This window comes from Salvia splendens, chromosome 19, assembly GCF_004379255.2.
Source record: "Salvia splendens isolate huo1 chromosome 19, SspV2, whole genome shotgun sequence".
In the NCBI taxonomy this organism is placed as follows: Eukaryota; Viridiplantae; Streptophyta; class Magnoliopsida; order Lamiales; family Lamiaceae; genus Salvia; species Salvia splendens.
In genome coordinates this window covers 25,614,899-25,635,120 of record NC_056050.1, presented here as the reverse complement: position 1 = coordinate 25,635,120, position 20,222 = coordinate 25,614,899, and the positions used below count along the sequence as shown (strand labels likewise).

The 20,222-nt window shown below is 34.8% G+C and overlaps 3 protein-coding genes across 3 annotated transcripts; 2 read left to right on the top strand and 1 right to left on the bottom strand.

The window, feature by feature from the left end:
• Positions 1-407: 407 nt before the first annotated feature.
• On the top strand, positions 408-3,508 carry LOC121780360. Its single transcript, XM_042177950.1, has 6 exons — positions 408-875; positions 1,527-1,741; positions 2,207-2,420; positions 2,518-2,603; positions 2,701-2,792; positions 2,906-3,508. Exons 1-6 carry the CDS (start codon positions 639-641, stop codon positions 3,136-3,138), a joined length of 1,077 nt encoding a protein of 358 aa, XP_042033884.1. The 5' UTR covers positions 408-638; the 3' UTR covers positions 3,139-3,508.
• Positions 3,509-10,517: 7,009 nt separating this feature from the next.
• Positions 10,518-13,233, top strand: LOC121778252 (receptor protein kinase-like protein ZAR1). The gene is made up of 2 exons (XM_042175573.1): positions 10,518-12,243; positions 12,341-13,233. The coding sequence occupies exons 1-2, from the start codon at positions 10,791-10,793 to the stop codon at positions 12,970-12,972; spliced, it is 2,085 nt and encodes a 694-aa protein (XP_042031507.1). The 5' UTR covers positions 10,518-10,790; the 3' UTR covers positions 12,973-13,233.
• Positions 13,234-13,871: 638 nt separating this feature from the next.
• On the bottom strand, positions 13,872-17,635 carry LOC121778795. Its single transcript, XM_042176193.1, has 8 exons — positions 17,591-17,635; positions 17,032-17,103; positions 16,841-16,906; positions 15,337-15,434; positions 15,063-15,188; positions 14,396-14,608; positions 14,245-14,310; positions 13,872-14,120 (listed from the first exon to the last, which is right to left on the bottom strand). The coding sequence occupies exons 2-8, from the start codon at positions 17,078-17,080 to the stop codon at positions 13,968-13,970; spliced, it is 771 nt and encodes a 256-aa protein (XP_042032127.1). The 5' UTR covers positions 17,081-17,103; positions 17,591-17,635; the 3' UTR covers positions 13,872-13,967.
• Between the last annotated feature and the right edge of the window lie 2,587 nt (positions 17,636-20,222).

The following is a 20,222-nucleotide window of genomic DNA, read 5'->3' as shown; positions in this document are numbered from 1 at the left end:
GAGAAGATTAAATTATGTCATTTTTATTTTTTTAGAATTTTAATTATGTCTTAGTTTTTTTAATGTTAAGTTGTAATGTTGTTTTAATTTTAATAAAGTGTGTTTGTTTAAATTGAATTGGGTTTTAAAAAAAATTTATAAATTAAATTGAATGAATAGTAATTAAGAGACGGTATAGAGACGGTTAAGAGACGGAGCGTTGCAGGTTCCGTCTCTTAGTTAAGAGATGGAGGAAAAAAGGACAGTGGGGCCCTCAAATAGTGCTCAAATAGTAGTTAAGAGACGGTTTAAGAGACGGTATAGAGACAGCGTTGTGGATGGCCTTATGCTCTTTGGGAAGAGCATGAAGTAAAAAATTAATAAAAATGGGTAAATACACGCATACAAACACACACATACAAACAGTCTCTGTGTATCTCCATCTCTCTCTGTAGAGCTTGCGGTTGATTTTTTGATCGGAGGAAACCAGCATTGCTCTGCGCTAACTAGTTTCCGCAGCTGCTAGACAAGGAGATACGACGTGTTACGGCGGCATATGCCTTTTCAGCTAAATTGATACAGATAGCTTCGCCGATACACCCAAATTAAATAGTTGAATTGGTAGATTTGACTTTTTTTGTGTTAATTTTGGGGAAAGCATGTTGGGGGCAGGAGTGCAGTTTAATAGGAGTAGAAACGGCGACGATCGGTTTTCCACCGCCGCCAAGGCTCGCCGGAGCCAAAATTTCACGAGGAGAGTTCAGAGTCAGAGCGATTTCAGCTCTAAGCAGAGCCGGCGCGATGAGTTGCCGACGGCTGAATCGTCGTCTGTTTGTAATCTGGAGAGGTTTTTGGAATCAATCGCTCCTTCGGTCCAGGCACAGTATTTGTCTAAGGTTTTGTTTTGTTTTTTTGCTCGTTTTTCAAATTAATTGAGCGATATGAAATTCGCGATTGATTTATTGAGAAAAGGCTGGTTTAAAGTAGAGGATTTTATTTTTATTCTCGAATTTGATGGAATCGGTCTGCAAATTATGCTTTTTTTACATAACTTTGTGATTAGAGTTTAATTGGGCGAAAGCTTCAAGCTACTGCGTTTTTACCCAGCAATGTTGCTTTAATTGTGGTTGTGAAACTTGTGATTTTTATAATGTAGAAAGTTATTATGATTATTGTTGTGTAACCGCTTTCGAATTAGAATATCCATCATTAATTTCGATTTATTGGTTAGTATTGTGAAATGGATGAAACTTTTCAGTCGGATGTTAGAATTGATTGGAAGTTTTCATATTGTGATTCATAGTCTTTGATCAATAGTTTTGATAACTTTTGCCTTATAATTTAATTCTGGAAATGATAGATATAATTGCTGTTTGATATATTACTATGTGATTTTACCAAAAAAAGACATTGTTAATCTGTTCTTGTAAGTTACTTTGCTGCCAATACAAGTGTAACTGATCAAAAGTCAGAACTGATTACTTGAATACCTGAACCTGTTCCTCCTTTTGTCAAAAACTTTATGAGTGTCTATATAAATGCTGCAGATGACAATGCCCAGGGACTGGAGAATATGTAGTGTTGAGTTTCAGCCATACTTTTCGCTTAGTGATTTATGGGTGGCATTCAAGGAATCGAGTGCTTATGGTGCGGGAGTACCTTTGCTACTAAATGACATGGATAGCGTGATTCAGTATTACGTTCCATATTTATCAGGCATTCAATTGTATGGCGACCTTTCAATGAGTACGACAAAGTTGAGGTATCTTCTTTCGGATTTTAGATTTCTATCAGAAATATCTCCGCTTGTTGAGAGATTATTGTTGAATTTGAATCCTTTAATATTTTAACCTGGAGGCCGTGTGTCTAGTTTAGTGATGTGTATGATAAAGGTGGTTCCTCCGTTCTTAGCTGTTAGCCGCATATGATAAATCTTTATGGGCTTAGCCTACTCGTTTATGCTTGAAATTATCATATCAAATTATGAGCAATGAGTGACTTCTAAGTTTCAGAATTTCAGCAAACAAGTGGGCATTGACAGTCAAGCCTAATGTCACAAATATGTGCCTTATGTGGTAGGCAAAAGAAACGTATATTTGACCCTTTTCACAAGCATTTTGTGCTTAATACAATGTGGTACTGGTCGTTTGTATTTGCAGCCCATGAATTTACTGACTGTGGCGAACGACTTCTGACACTTTTCCCCATTTTATTTATCTATGTGTAGGCGACTTGGTGAAGAAAGTGATGGAGAATCTTTTAGGGATTCTTGTAGTGACGGGAGCAGTGACAGTGGACTAGACAGAGTTGATTCAGGTGGCAAGTCTCCCAGAGAAGGCTTTTCAAGTGATGATGGCGAATCTGGAAGCTCAGAGAACAGCTTGTTGTTTGAGTATCTTGCACGGGATCAACCATATTGTAGAGAACCTTTGGCAGACAAGGTCAGTTGTCTCTTTGATATTCTCTTAGTATCTTCTTCACCTGAGATGTGATTCTCTCTTTTGTTTCTCATATCGTATTATGTTGAAATCTCCACAGATATCTGATCTAGCTCGTGACTTCCCTGAACTTACCACTTTGAGAAGTTGCGATCTGCTTCCTTCCAGTTGGCTTTCTGTGGCCTGGTACTTACCCCTTCGTTTGAATTGAATCCATCGGGCTATCTCAAGTTGTTATTCCATGCTTCATGCTTACCTTATGTTTATCAATGATCATATATAGGTACCCAATTTACAGAATACCAACTGGGCCAACTCTCAAAGATTTGGATGCTTGCTTTCTAACTTTCCATTCTCTTCATACCCCCATGACAGGTAGACGATAGCTATTATGATGCACGTTTTTTTCACCCCCGCCACAAATTAAAAACCATGCACATATGTAGTGCTTTAATAGTGATCTAATAATAAGCTGTCTCAATTTGCAGGAAATGAGGCTGTGCATCCTCTAGTCGTCACTCCTCCATCCGAGAGCGATGGTGTTTCACAGATTTCGCTGCCGGCTTTTGGCCTTGCCTCATACAAATATAAGGTTTCACTATGGACTCCGAATGCAGGAAATCAGCCCGAATTGGCAAATTCTCTCATGCAAGCTGCTGATGATTGGCTGAACTCTCTCCGTGTCCACCACCCAGATTTCTCCTTCTTCTGCCGTAGGTAAACTTCATTACAGTTCCCCTCCTTCGCCGTCGCCTTCTTCTTCATCCCTTCATAAACATGATGCTGATGCTGCGGGTGCGTTAGATTCTACAATGAACGCCAACCAAATCCGTTGTAGAGCTGTTAAAACTAAGCGATGACAAGAAATAAATTTTGGTATGCTGGCTGAACTCTAGCAATTTGGCTGGTTGATGCTGTGTTTTTTTTTTTTGCAATTTGTATTATAGAACAAGCTGTGTTTTTTTTTCTAGTCATGGCTATACGATGTAGACTTGTAGTAGGTTTTATCAAACCATTTCTGCATTTTATGGGGATTTTATAGAGAAACTGTAACCAAATGTTGAGCTTAGTTTTTGTCACTTGTAACTAAATGTTCAATTAGGCCCACCTGACTGTCTAGGGAGTGGGGGCGGCCGCCCCCTCCCGCCACCCCAAATTGCCGGGGATAACTATGTTTTACCGTGATTTAAAAAATGGTGGTGTTGACGTCGAGGGATACTTGGAGATCTATATGTAGTTGTTACGCTTTTGCAATAAATATCTCGACTTAGCATACGTTAACGAGATTTTTAGGTATCTCGACATAGAAGACGTTAGCGAGATTTTTTAGGTATCTCGACTTAGAAGATATTAGTGAGATTTAAACGGTAGTATCACATTCACAATGCAACAAATTGGGGGATTGAATTGTTACAACTTACATCTCGTGTTGTGAGTTTTCTACCTCAAGGTTGTTACAAGTACCCCCAAATGAATCATTTTTGCCACAGTGTATATACACCCTTTCAAAGAAATTCTTGAATTATTAAACGAACCCATCTAAATTTGAAACTCGTTTCTTTATCAAGAATTATGAAAATTAAATTCGCAACTTTCGGCTAGTTTCTAAATTTGATATTTTCCTCTTTAGGTGAGATATAGAGATTAGAACAACAATAAATACATATGAATTTCGTTTTCCAATTTTATTCCAAGTCACCGCTGCCTCATGTCCCTCATCAAATAAGGTACATTAAGAAAATAAAAATAAAAATAAAAATAAAAATAAAAATAAATTATATTTGTAACCTTATTATTTATCATATTAAATACATATATAGAATTCATTACTAAATTCCAAAAAGTCAAATTCAATGTAGAATGGAAAAAATGTGACAGTTACACTCTTAACTTTTGAATTGGTATACTTGTTAATGAATAGGAATGAAATACCTAAATATAATAAACCCAGTCTTCTCCATCGTTTACTAGTCAATTTCGCCGCTCTAATATTTCAAACTACAACAGTTTATTTAATATTCCGGCCACGAAAAATAATCTCATTTTAGTATTTTGGAATGTCAAGCAATAAATAGTTAAATTTCATGGAAAGTTAATCTCCCATACTTTACTTATATTTTCTCCAATCTTTCATACTTTATCCCATTTTTTCTCATTATCTTTTTTACTTTACTTATTTCTCATTAAAATTCGTGTTGTCGGCGTGTGAATTTGTTTTTATGAATAGAGTAATTAAAAGAAAATTACAAAAGCAGCTTCATTTATTACATCAAACACACTAAATTTCCAATCAACGTAACATTGCATTAGCACTAGTACTATCACTTAAGTAACATACCACACTCATCAATAATCATCATTTTCATAGAAAATAAATATCTATGTAGATGAGAATTGAGAAACATAAAAACTGTAATACAATAGTACAACCACAAGTTATACTAATACTCATAAGACTAAAACAAGTCACACTTCAATATTTATTATAGTAGTAGTAGTGATATAGTATTTAATTAATTTAGCATTTAGGGTAGGGAATGTTACAAGCACTAGACACTTTCTTTGCACCAGGAGACTTGATGAACTTTTGTAGATTGGGATTCCTCATGTACTGGCACAGGCATGGCCTTTGCTCCTTGAGCTTGGCGCAGCAGGCGGCGCTCGGCTTCCCTCCCGATGTGATCGCGGCTGCGCACGGGCTGAGCTGCAGCGGGTTGCACGTCACGGCGGTGGCCACCTCCACCTGGGCTAGGGCTAGCATTGCTAGTGCAAGAATTGCTAGGCTTGCTATTTTGGTGTTCATTTTTTGGTGTGTGTGTGTGTGTGTTTTTGTGGGTGTGGATGTGTGTGTGAGAGAGAATGAGTGAGTGAGTGAGTGAGTGAGAGTGAGTGTTTGTTGTGAGGAATTTGTTTGGTTTGTGGCTCAATTTATAGAGGGGGAGAGGTATGGGTGTTGAGTCTCTTTTCACATTGCTTTTTAGTTTTTACTCTACAATGTTTGTAACTATGTAAGTGGAAACATGACTCAATTTTTAGTTTCTACACATGCCACATAGTTGCAAGATTAATTTTAGGGTTGGTGGATGAAATTTGTTGCTAAAAAAAGGTTTTCAAATTATCATATTGAAAATAAAAATAAAAATAACAATAATGTCATCTAGAACGCCATCGAATGTTGTGGACTAGTAGTTCGAGTTTGGACTCTGGGCATACAAGAATTCCATCGGCGACTAATAGTATGTTTTCAAATTAAAATAAAAAATAATAATTTGATAATGTATATGTGTATGTTAAAATTCTACACGCATTGAATGTGACTCGAATCTGAATTTTATGGTTAAAGTGAAACGCATTGAATGCAACTCGAATCCTAACTTTGTGGTTAGAGTGAAATGCATTAAATGTGACTCAGAATCCGTATTTTGTGGTTAAAAACTTAAAGTAGAGTCTTTTTATTAACCGCGATATACTAATGTTGTAAGTTCGTACTTAGTGGTTAAAGTAGAATCTTTTTTATTTTGTATAACTAATTAAGTTAATTATGTGAAACAGAACATACATAATATATCGCAATAAATTATTAAAAAAAATACTTGCAGATTTATTGTTGCATCAAGCATGAAGTTCAATTCATCTACTTGTATTTTTTCCATTTCATTCTTTGATCTTAACTGGAAATCTTTCCATTTTAATAGAAAAGCAAAAAGATGAAAGTTCCCAAATTTTATGCTTTAGCTTGTCTCTCTCTCTCTCTCTTCCATACCTTCATGGCTTCATCCTCCCTATTTTGCTTTTTCCCCCAAGCAAAACCTTTCCATGTGATATTTCCTGTGATGTTTAAAACTTATAACTCTTCTTTCTTTCTCTTAGTTTTTTTATTAAAAAAAACTCAACTAAGTATTAACAATATATACCCATAATATCCATTTGAAAGATAATTAAAAACAATTCATATAATCAGCACGAATCATAGAAAAATTCCCCTTTCAACATTTCGAATATGAAATTTAGAAAATACAGCTCTCATGAAAGTAAAATTATGTGTCCGTATCAATATGTATCTATATGACATATATACATATGTGCATGCATGGTGTGAGCATAATCAATAATAATTTATGGATGCACACAAATGCAGATTAATTAAATAAAGTGATGGGCAAAATTAAAGTGATAATGGTAAGTCACGCTTATAAATGATGATTTATAATCATGCTGCACTATCCATCATCATCATCATTTTACACATACTAATGCGTGTCTAATTATTCTTGCACCAATGAAGTGCTTTTTTCGCCTTCGATTTCCATTTGCTTCAATTATATTTCTGAGTTTGGTGCAGTTTTTTCTACATATTTAGTTTATATAAAATTTAAAAGTATCTGATAAAATACCATTACTATTATTAGATGGTGTTTATGTTTAAATCCCAATATTATATGACACGACTTTGATTTGCTATTATTTGGATTAAAATATTGATTTGGCGTATGATTAGACACAAAGTTCCGAAATATATAAAATCATTCAAACATATATGGAGAAAAAAAATATATGCAACATAAAATTAAAAATAGATCACTCATAAATCCCAATCCATTGACCAAGGTTGGATTAATTTAATCTGGCTGCATATATTACTTTTCGGTGGAGGTTAATGAATCGCATGGGCCGTTATTAATCATCACATTTCTAATTTATATATTAAAATTTAAAATAAATATGTTCTCTTTATGATATACCCTTGAAACTTGAATATATATTATTTTTTTTAACTCGGCTCAGATTTAAAAAAAATACTAGAGTACTTATTAATCATCACATTTCTAATTTATATATTAAAATTTAAAATAAATATTTTCTCTTTGTGATATACCCCTTGAATATATAGTATTATTTTGACTCGGCTCATATTTTTAAAAAAATACTATTTTGAAAAAAAAAGTTACACTTTTGTATACTCCTTTCAATTTTCATCATATATTCATATACTATAATAAGACTTATTTTTGCCATTTCAATTGATCTGATCATAGAAGTACTATACATGATAAATAGACCATACATTTCAGTACTTATTCATTTCATACATTTAATTATTAGATAAAAAAATATTTCAATTAAAGTATTAATAGATTATTCTCACTGCGGCCGACTCATAAAATTGTTACTTCTAATTTAAATTGCATCAAACAATAAATTTTTTAAATTATGCATGGTGACCAATCTTTTCAATTATTCGAAATGTACTTTAACAGTACACTATCTGTATACATCATTCAGAATATTTTGGGTAAAAAGGTATACTCTTTAGGTAAGTTTCGCAATGAGTATTTAATAATGAATCTTGATGTTTTGGATAATGAATATATATTAAATTAATTTTTACTGAATTTCTGCTTCCAGTTTATCTTAAAACGACGACGTTTGAGTAGTCAAACATCAGAATTAACACTTTCACTGTGCAGTGTAATTAGCTTAGTAATAATTAAATTTTTGCATGCCATCACTGAAATAATTATGTTAGTGGCCCACTCCAAAATAATTAAAATTTTCCTACATATCTTAAGCAGAAAATTTAATAACTTAAATATCAGTGATTAGAGATCTTTAAAATTAAAATTTGATAATATCAAAAATCAGTAAGGACTCCAAGGAAAAGACTAGGGAATATATGCATGAAGTAACAATTTTAAAATTGTATAAATCGGACTCTTGAATTACATAAATATACGTTTTTCTTTTCTTTGATGGCTTATATCATCCAATCCCTCGAAATCTAAACATAATTATAGGCCTATTGACATCTAAATGGCTTATTTTTCCAGTCAATTTTGTTGTTAACATCTAAACAGGCTCTAAAATGTAAATAAGTTGAATTAGCAATTAGCATGCTAATATTACTCATAATTAATATGTCAATACGAATTCGAATTCAATAATACAACCAACCAATAGACTAAATTGTGACCTTATTCGAAATTAATACTACTAGAATAAGTTAATTTGTTTATGGCCTTATATTTTGGCCCATTTTTAATATTGGGCCTCTTTTCAAATATGGGCCCAACACACTGAATTAAGATTACGATTCGAACAATGATAGTTAATGGGATTAATTGGAATTTGAGTAATGCTATCATCTATGGGCCCTTTTAAATATATTTTGGCCCATTTCTTATTTTGTTAACAAGATGGAAATGAATGGATAAATGATAATCAATCGTGTTTAAGGAATTTGACATCAAAATGCAACGAAATAATTTAGGAATATAATTTATTATTGATATTATATTATCGCCATCATATATTTTACAGCTAATAAATTAATTACTTCTTCATCCTCACTTAATAAGGTCGATTTTATTGGTAACAACTCACAATGGTCCTTATTTTTCTGTATTAATTAGCTTCTAATCCGCATATTGCTACATTTGTCATAGCACCAAATTTTGCTTAATTATAGTAATAATTAGTTACCAAAATTGCACCTAAAGTTCGTAAATCTACCAAAATTCACAGTGAAGAGACATGTGGTCTAATCATGGTATTAGAAGAATCTTATTTGCTCTTATTGTAATTTTTTTGCTTAATGGTCTACCTTTTTATAGACAACAACTGTCAAAGTAAATGTTGCTTAAGTATGACATGTATTTTACAATATTATCCCAAACAAAAATAAACTAATAATCAAATTAAATTGAACAATAAAAGACCAGACTGATGAATATGAATTATTTATGAAATAAAGTGGTTTAATATATCTTTGTACAAGTTGTCGTGCCTCAACTTTGTGGTTCAATTTAAACAAAATAATGTAGGCACTTTATATTTTTCTTTATATGTTTGTAAAATATATTTTTCTTGTCTCTTATCTGCATAACGTATTAAATTTATTTTATTAGTTACGAAATTGTTCTTTAGTTTTACAAATTTTTTGAGGTTCTTTTTGTTATGTTACATGAGTAGTAGGAGTATAAGTTTTTCTATATCAAAGAGTAAACCGAATTTGAACTAGAAATGGACCAGTGTCAAGAGGTATAAAACAAGTTTAACTAACTTATTAAAAACATTATATGTACATTTTCATACGATTGGACCTTTTTGATTACATGTAAATTTAAATATGTGGAATTAAAATATAATTCCGACAACTAGTCTATCGAGATTCTCGGTTCAAAAAACAAAGTACAAAGTCATTTTTGTGGGTCAAATTAAATGTAGTAAACTTATTTTATAGATTATTTAATAGACTTAGAACCTAGTAATTATTTAATAGGCTTAGATTATTTAAGAGACTTAGAACTAGAGATGCCCACGGTTCCGGAACCGGCGGTTATGGTTTTGGAAATTGTTGAACCGGAACCGAACCGCGAGGGTGTTTTGCGGTTACGGTTCCAGTTCCAAAACCGGCGGTTACGGTTATGGTTCCGGTTCCGCCAGTTTTCCGGAGGTTTTTACGGTTTTTCACTGTTTCGAACCGCAGGTTTTCAGAGGTTTTTGGCAGCTTTTCGCAGTTCCGGTCTGGAACCGTTCGGAACCAATGGTTCCGACACGGTTTCGATTCTGAAATTTTGGAACCTGAACCGAATCACCGTTCCAAAAGAGATGGTTTCGGTTCGATTTAAATCTCACGGTTACGGTTTCACGATTAACCGCCCAAACCGTAAACCTTAAACATATGTACTTAGAACCTAATTACCTATACGAAATAGCTAATGAAAACCACTGCCATCAGCCAGCCCCAGCAGGAGTCCTTTCCCCACTTCAATTCACATTCCCCAGTAGAATCATCTCCTTTTCAAAAAATGATGAATTACTAAAAGTACTGAATTTTAATTAAATTCTGATTTGACATATTAATTTGAGAAAAAGTCAACATAATTATTGAATTTTCGGTTTCATCTAATTTTACTAATGGATTCGTATGTCTACTTAAAAATCCAAGTGGCTACACGCCTACACCAATCTAAATTTACTTCAAAATAAACAGAAATAATGGAGCCACGATCTTTTATAAGTGAAAAAAGCATTCAATATTAACATAGAAATGGAAGATCTTTTTTACAGCAACTCAGATTCTAGTTACTGGCATTTCCCACTACAGAGTTAGCACAGTACACTGCAAAGCAATTTTTTTTTTACCAAGATAGTTCAACACGGATCTTCCTTTTCGTTTCCTGCATTATTGTTTCTCTCTCAGTAAAACCAATCCATTTTCCCAAACCCCATTTGCTTATTTAGCTTAAACCACCTTTACCCTTTCCCCAAAACCAAATTTTTTTTGCTCTCTCCCCTCTAATCTTCTTGGTTTTCCTCTGCTTAAAAGGTAAATCTTGTAGATGCATTTGCAACTATCATTTTCTTCAAAAGATGCTACCTTTACTTGCTCTATTGCTTTTAATTTGCTGCGATTTTGCGAGTTCTGTGAATGAAGAAGGGGTAGCTCTGTTATCATTCAAGAAATCCATCACATTAGACCCTCAAGGAGCTTTTAACAATTGGAACATCTCTGATGAAACCCCATGTTCATGGAATGGCATAACATGCAAAGAGAAGAGAGTTGTGTCTCTCAGCATTCCTAGAAAGAAGCTCTCTGGGATTCTCTCTCCCTCACTAGGATCCCTCTCTGAGCTAAGGCATGTCAATTTGAGGAGCAATAGGTTGTTTGGGGGGCTGCCTTTAGGTCTTTTTAAGGCTGTTGGGTTGCAAAGTTTGGTTCTTTATGGGAATTTCTTATCTGGGGTTTTGCCATTTGAGGTTGGGAATCTTGGTTATCTCATTACTTTAGATTTGTCTGAGAATTTCTTTAATGGGTCACTGCCTTCTTCTTTGGTTAAGTGTAGGAGGTTGAGGAATCTTGTTGTTAGGCAGAATAATTTCAGTGGCTCTTTGCCTAGTGAGTTTGGGAAGAGTTTGGCTTTGTTGGAAAGACTTGATCTTTCCCACAATAGCTTTAGTGGCTCTATTCCTGTTGATTTGGGCTATCTTGATAACTTGCAAGGGACTGTTGACTTGTCTTATAACAAGTTTAACGGCTCGATTCCGGCTAGTCTTGGTAATCTGCCTGAGAAGGTGTATATTGATCTCACTTACAACAGTTTGGGAGGTCCAATTCCTCAAAATGGTGCTCTTGTGAACAGGGGGCCAACGGCGTTTGTTGGGAATCCCGGGCTCTGTGGTCCTCCGTTGAAGAATCTTTGCTCGTCTGGTAGTGAGGCGAATCCGCCCTCTTCGTATCCGTACTTGCCTAGCAGCTACCCTCCGGGGAAAAATGGTGGCGGTGGGAGGGGTTTGAGTAAGGCTAGTTTAGTTGCCATCATTGTTGGGGATGTTGTGGGGATATGTGTGCTTGGGTTGTTGTTCTCGTATTGCCAATCGAAGGTCTGTCGTCGTGGGAAGGGTAGGGACGAGAGTGGCTATGGTTTTGAGAAGGTTCCTAAAGGGTCAAAGGAGTGCTTGTGCTTTAGGAAGGATGAATCGGAGACGTTGTCTGAAAAGGCCGAGCACTATGACCTAGTGCCTCTCGATGCACGAGTGGAGTTTGATCTCGATGAGCTCTTGAAGGCTTCTGCCTTCGTGATGGGGAAGAGTGGGATAGGGATCGTGTACAAGGTCGTGCTCGAGGATGGGCTTGTCTTGGCTGTGAGACGATTGGGCGAGGGAGGTTCGCAGAAGTTTAAGGAGTTTCAAACCGAGGTGGAAGCCATTGGAAAGCTTAGGCATCCGAATGTGGTAACTCTTAGAGCTTATTATTGGTCTGTGGATGAGAAGCTGCTGATATACGACTTCGTGCCAAATGGGAATCTCGCTTCTGCTATCCATGGTTCGTCTCCATACGAATTCGTGTGTGATGATTATACGTAGATTATTAGCTCTTGTGTGTTTTTTTTGGTCATAATGCTATGTGTGTGATGTTGTAGGAAAGCCGGGATTGGTGGCGTTCACGCCTCTTTCGTGGCGTGTGAGATTGAAGATCATGAAAGGAGTTGCGAAGGGCTTAGTGTACTTGCACGAGTGCAGTCCCAAGAAATATGTCCATGGTGATCTCAAGCCATCGAACATATTGCTCGGGCCTGAAATGGAGCCCAAAATCTCCAATTTTGGCCTAGGCCGGCTAGCTAACATAGCCGGAGGCTCTCAGCCTCAGAGAGGGGAGCATAGCAGCTCAGCCTCAGACGTTGCTGCATTCACCTCAGCAGCCTCATTCGGTGCCTATTACCATGCCCCTGAGGCAATGAGGGCGGTGAAGCCGTCCCAAAAGTGGGACATCTACTCGTACGGGATGATCCTGCTGGAAATGATCACGGGCAAGGCGCCATTGGTCCAAGTTGGCTCGTCGGAGATGGACCTTGTGCGGTGGATGCAGCTCTGCATCGAGGAGAAGAAGGCCGTGTGCGATGTCCTGGACCCGAACCTGGCTCAGGATGGGGACAGGGAAGAGGAGATGATCGCGGTACTAAAGATTGCGATGGCATGCACCTCTATCAGCCCCGAGAAGAGGCCTTCGATGAGGCTTGTCTCGGACGCCCTAGAGAGACTACCGGAACCCTGAGAGAGTCGATTTTCGAGATGTGTAATCTCATTGGAGCAAGATGGATGTCACTATTGTGATGAAACAAGAGATGAAAAAATCTATGGAATCAATCTCCTTTATCCATGGCTAAAAAAAAGGTTTAGTTGAAGATTGTTTTGACTGTTAGTGTGTGTAAGAATGCTGTGATTTTAAGTTGTCTTGTTCTTGCTCTTGTTGGAGACATCATTTGTTTATTGTTTGTTTGTTTGTTGTGTTTTAATCAGTTTGTCACTTTGTGTTTGTTTTTGTTGTTGATGCTGTTTATTTTTTTCTATTCTGTTTGTCCTTGTTGTTATGTTTCAAATTGTCAGTTTTCAACCATTTTAGAGGTGTTGAATGATTTTTCTTTGTGATTGTACAATTCTACTAAGAAAATCTTAGTTTTGCTTATAGTGTTTTTTAGTTTGGGAGGATGTATTTACAAGAATTAACTAAATGTCATTTTTTTATAAATAAACAACATTGTTTAACTTATAGGCGGTGATACTCATCTATGAATTTAGCTGCCAAATTAAATATAATTTTAAAAAAAACAATATCAAAAAATTTATTGTCAAAGTTTGTTTTGAACTATTTAATCTCAAATAATCAAATCTTATCGCCTGATTAAGATATTGATTTTTTTCTCTCTCGTTTTGGGTCGTCAAAATTGACTTGATATGTGCTGTACATTAATTGCTGAAAATTATTTCAGATATAAGTCGACGACATAATAAATTACATGAATGAGAAATTCCATTCCAGCATTTATTATTATTGTCTACGACGACCCAAATAAGATGACTAGCACAAGCACATGTGAGGCCATATTTCTTAATCAAGCTAAAAAGAAAAGGGTTGTTTCTTTGAGCAATTCTCTTAAATCTTAAAATAGTCAATTTTCGTAACATAGAACTTTATTGATTGATAGACATTATTATATGCAGATGTCACATTTTATTTTTATTCTTATTGTACATACATAATTAATTGGTCTATGCTAAGACCACAGTTTCCACTGCAGAAGATTGGATGACTTGCTCCAAATGCTCCATTTCATCTTCCCATATCTCAGGCAATGCTTCTTTCATATTGTGTATGCTGTTCAAAGCATGATCTGCCCCTGGCACTAGACTAGATCTTCCCACCTGCATTTTTATACGTGTCGGTTAGAAAATAGCCATGTCGTGACAAGTGGCGAATTTAGGGGGCGGGCGGGAACGGAGAAGGCCTAGTCCTTTTCTTCGGAAAAATAGGATTTGTTGAACTTACAACTACGGTGTGGAGTCCGGCTGCTTTACCACTTGCAATGTTACGAACGCTGTCATCGAAGAATATCTGAGAATCGAAGAGAGAAATTAAGCTTCATACAGTTAAATTATTGGTAGCAATATGTTAACCTAGTAGTAGTATATATACTAACTGTTTTCTTTGGATCAACATTTGCTATTCGAATGGCGGCTTCCATTGCTTCCACAGAAGGCTTGCAAAGGATTTGAGTAGAGTTCCCATTTTTCATGGTTTCAGTCGAGGGAGGATTAAGAGTTTCGAAGCATATGACACCATTGAAGCAATCTTCCAACCCCATCCTACCAAGCACTTGAGCCACATGTGCTTCGTCTCCATTCGTGAAGATCTGCACCAAAGATATATCGACTTCAATTCATGTACAACGTTAATATATATTTCTCGAGAAATATGTCGTTTGTTTAGAACGTTTATTACAGTAAGATAATATATGTATGTTCAATGTTGGACGCTGTACTGAGAATTGTTATTGCATCGGGTTTGCATGCATGTTGGATAATGAAAGTAATGGATTCATGTGTAGGATTCGATCAAACGAATGACACAAGAAGTAAGTTCTCTAATTGATGTGTTTATATGTTCAACTTGCAATACTGTTTATAAATTTAGATCTATATTCATGTCTATTATGTTCGTTGCATATCTTCAGATGATCGATGACCTGAATTACTAGCACGCATCCAACGAAGCAAGTGGTAACGTTAACATTTCTCTAGTAGCAGATCCAAAATTTTTGATCTAGGGGTGCGAAGCCGTTGAGAGAGATTAGAGTTTGAACATACTATTTTCTCTTGGGGCATGGAATGAAGGAGATTGCGTAGCACTGGATCAGGCTTTAGCAAATCATATGGCAATCTTCCATGAACATAAGCATGGAACTCATCATTGTCAAATTCATAGCCCATCACCTGCAAGAAATGATTCTTGAATTTAAATCCATGCATATTTCTTAAGCTTAATATCTCATTGCTTGTTTACATACAACATTGAAAAAAAAACACTGTTTACCGAGCACCCTCTGTATAAGGTAAAAGTGCTTAGTAAAACGGGAGATACCTTAAGGCCAGCCATTGTTGTCCCATACTCTTTGTACAGATCTAAGCAAAGCCCAGGGACCTCACTTTCTTCAATATGCATGTGATGGAGCATATAATCTGAGATCAAGGTTAAACATCAATAGGTAATCAATCATCATCAGTTCACATGCACTTTATTGCTTTTATTGTTAGATTTTTATGGGGCTAACTAATTCTTATTTTCTTTATTGCGTTTTCAGTTAGATTTTACGGAGGCTAGGTATAGTTTCATTCATTGAAGCGTACCTAATACGTAAAATGAAGACTAATCAAGCCCTTGTGAGGTTTCATTCTAAAATTGATTGATGATTAGAGTGACTAATAGGCCTGAGCTAATTCCTTTTTATTTCACATTTTTTATATGGGACAACTCACATGTGAATATCTCAACATGTCCCCTCACATATGCGTCATTTGTAACTTATTTGAACATGGGCACCTATGCTCTGCCACATTCGACAACACATTCGGCTCAAACATGGAGCCTGCTATGAATAGTACTATGATGCGGAGTGAAAGACGGCCATGAAAAGTAAAGCACACGACTTGAAATATGATAGGAAATAGAAATACAAACTGAAATGAACAACGATAAACCTCTCACGAGGCCCTACGGTAAAATATTGTCCTTAATCTAAACCTAATACTCCCTCTATCCCATTAGAAATTAAACGTTTTCCTTTATAGTTTGTCCCATTAAAAATGAAATGTTTCATAAAATGGAAACATTTCTATCTCTACTTTTTCATCTCTCTTACTTTACTCTCTCTTCATTAACTCACAACAACACTACATAAAAATCCTTGCCGATTCCCAAATGTTGCATATTTAATGGGACGGAGGGAGTATTTCCTTACTCTCTAAAACCTTAAGGGACCTATATATACTACTAAGGAAATAAAGATAAAAATTACTACTCTCTCTGTCCCATAATAGATGTCCCACTTTCTTTTTTAGTTTGTCCCACAAAAGATGTCACATTTCTTTTTTTGGAAAAAGTTCTCTCTCACATTAATATAAATATATTATTTTCTCTTTCTACTTAGCACACAAAACAACACCTCCTAAAATCCCGTGTCAATCCCCAAGTGTGACATCTACTATGAGACGAATGGAGTATTAACTAAGTAGTACAATAATAACTGCTATGTAACCACCCATTAACTCCCTATTAACTTCAAATAACTCCCCTCTAGCTTTAAATAACTACCCACTAATGTAATCATCAAGCAACGTGTATCATACTATGTTAGATTTTACGGTGCTAGCTAGGTACGATCTCATTCATTGAAGTGTAGTGACGTTCCATCCTAAAGTTATTTGATTTAAAGATGGAATTTCGCAAGAGTTTGGTTGGTCACTTCTTCACATGTAAAGTACGGTTCAACCTGCGAGACCATAGCTCCAACAAAATCTAACATTTTTATGATTATGTATGTCCCAACAAATCCAAAATAGAGCACATGAAAAGATGCAAGTAGTACCTTCTATATTCTTTCGACATGCAAAATTGATCCCCAAACTCAAAGGGTATAAAGTGTCATCCATATCTGACCAAAAATCACAGTAAAATTTACTCAGTCACATATCATATCCCGTGACTTTTCCATAGCTACCTAAATATTGTAGACTTCAATTTTGAAGTAAAAGCTTTGAGGGGAGAGAAGCAACATACCAAAAAGCAAGCACTCATATTTCGAACCCTTAGACCTTCCACCTTCCATTTCAGTAATCCTGAAACCACAACCTGAAAAACATTCACCTTCAACTTAGTATTCCCTCGTCCACGAAAAATAATTTTGACAGTATAAGACATTAATTTTAATGCAAAATTGGTAAATTAATAGAGAGTCGGTCCACAGAAAATAATCTTGACAATGGAAGGCATGAGTTTTGATGCAAAGTTGGTAAATTAAATAGAGAGTGAAAGAAAAAGCAGTTGAAGTATTTTTAGTAGAAAATAGGACTCGCCGACAAATTTTGATGGACAGACCAAAATTTAGAAACGATACTATTTTATGTGGACGAATGTAGTATTTTTCGTTATCATGTATTCATATTCATAGTTTTACTCAAAAAATTAAGAAACAGATAATCTTGTTCCTAGGTATACTGGTATGCATAAAATCTGAAAATAGGGATATGCCTTGATGAAATTCATGCATGGAAACAAGAGGAGATAGGAAAGAAACATGAAAATAAATATAAAAAATAGCACATGATAATATTATCACCTTGAACTAAGCTTGATTTTTGTTGAAGAATGCATGCATTATGAGGTTTAGAAGGTACATATATATAGTTGGGGAGTGAGATCATGATTTGGTAGTGAGAGGCCCACCATTCATTATAAAGAATATATAGAGAGACTTCGATTATTACCATGCACTACTTTATTCGAATTTTCAAATATATTCGTTTGTGGGTCATTGTCTGGTTATTATTTTATACCCCTTAGTCATGATAGAGGAACTATACTAGAGGTGTTCGGTTTTGTGGATTAGATCTGATTGAATTTTATGTATAATTATGGGTTGACGCAAAAAAAATGTTGGGTATGATGTATTGAAAATTTATTTGAGAAAATATTTTAGATGATTCGAATCATTAAACCCGGTGTTTTTACATAACAATTTACATAAAAGTTTGGATAAATTTGTTGCTTGGTAATTGGTACATCTCACACTTGTATTTTTATTCTCAAAATCGAGACATAGATAAGAATATTTGGTAGGAGTATTTGCAGCCGAGGATATGTTCTTTATTACACGACTAAGGTAACAAAGTATAATACTTGGTATAAACTACTCCTATAAAGCATATAATTTGATTAGATCTTTATGATACTAACTTTAGAGAATTTAACGATAACAAAAAACACAAAAAAACAAAAATGAACCTCTCAACCTTAGAGGATTCTTGAGGAACTGCCACTATGTGGGGTCGGCAACGGCTCCAAAGGTCAAATCTAATAGTGTTTTTGAGAGCTCATAGACCGCCCTCGTATCTCACCGCCATTACCTGTAGATAAATAGATATACTGATATACAACAGTTTTCGATTTACATTCTACAACCCCTAACTATTAATTAAAAATGAATCTTTAAAAAATAATTAACGAGAACTAAAAAGAAATTATCCCAAATAATTTAAATGGCAAAAATGAAATGATATTATGTCACGGACTGTTAGGCCCAACAAACTCTTCATTGTGGGCCATTGGCCCAACATTTGAACGGATCCATTTTCAACTTAATTATTCTGCTCACAAAATCGGGGTTTAATTATTAAATAAATTTAGTTGCCTATATACACTTTTTTAATTTATTTTTTTTATCAAAAATAGTTTTTTGGTAAAAGAAAAAGTACATTTCTTGGGAATTTGTCCAGATCCAGACAACAATTAAATCGTTTTTGTTCAAATTGCTTGTAGATAGTCAACTCATTTACAAAACCCAAATTTCCCAACAATTCGTCCACTTTAGTTAATTTGAAAGCCGTCATATTTGTTCAAACTTAAGGAGCTTGAAATCTTAGTTAGCTAAAGAGCTTGTACAATAGTTTTTTAGGGCTAATGGTCTATAAAATCATATAAACTCTTATCGAAATTTAATATTTCCTACCGACATATAAAACATAATTGCAAATATAATGAAGTGTGGTGAATTTCTTACGTTTGAAATTCCGATTAAATTTTGGAGAATTTTTTTCACTCAACCCACAAAACAAGTCATTTACATCCATTAAAAGTGACCTCGTTTCATTTATTGACCGATTTATCAACCTACGTAATCTGGCGTGTCATGTTGAATTCAATTTAAGGAAAATTGAATCCTTGGAAAATTTGCTACAAAGCATAAGTTATGATATTACGACTAAGTTTTAAGTTTGAGGAAATATCAAATTTGAGACAAGATTTGTAATTATAGAGAACATTACCCCATTTTTATCTAAAAAAAATATCGAATAATAACTTTCTATGTTGGTAGTAACTAAAATAGTTACTAGACTCCAACTTATTGATTGGGGAACGTCTTACAACTAATCTACACTTTATTGTCGTTCGTGCTTAGTAGATATTTGACGCTTTCTACACCATTTGACACTTTTTTGCTAATCGTTGAATGTTGAACGTTGAAGCACCAAACTTTAGCCCGTTTGATTAGGTTTTTTTAACTAAAAATGTCCCTACATTTCCCAACACGAAATAATCGAGTGAAATAGAATATATTTATTCACCATATCATTCCTTTTACTCTTTTGGGTATAATATAAAATTGAAAGAATGTCGATTGATACATCACGTTAGATTATGTGAATCTTGACAAAGACTGGGGAAGATATGTTGGCCATTCTAACTCGCAAAAGGGTAAAGTGAATAAGAATTTATAATCATGAATTCACATCATATTATTCATGCCATATTTTCCTCATTTCCTTATATATTTTAATTTTTTCTTATATATAACTTCCAATTAAATTAATTCATAAATAAATAAAAATATTAAATTATTATTAAAAATAGTATATAATTGAAATAAATAATCACATAATTAAAATAAAATAAAATAATTATAGATTAAATTCTAAAATTGACAATTTTAAATATAGAGAATACATGTATTTATAGATGAAAAATAAGAATAAAATAAATAGAATAAATTAAATAATAGCATGTGACAAGGTTCTGATTGGGCAAATAAAGTCGTCGTGCTCATATATGGACTTGTATACGAACACAACACGAACATCGACCCACAACACTGGTACGACGGCCAACGCTGGCACGTGCATAAGAGGATGGAAAAGTGTGATGTTGGGAAACTTGAAAATGAGAGAAATCGAAAGCATAAGAGCATCCACATC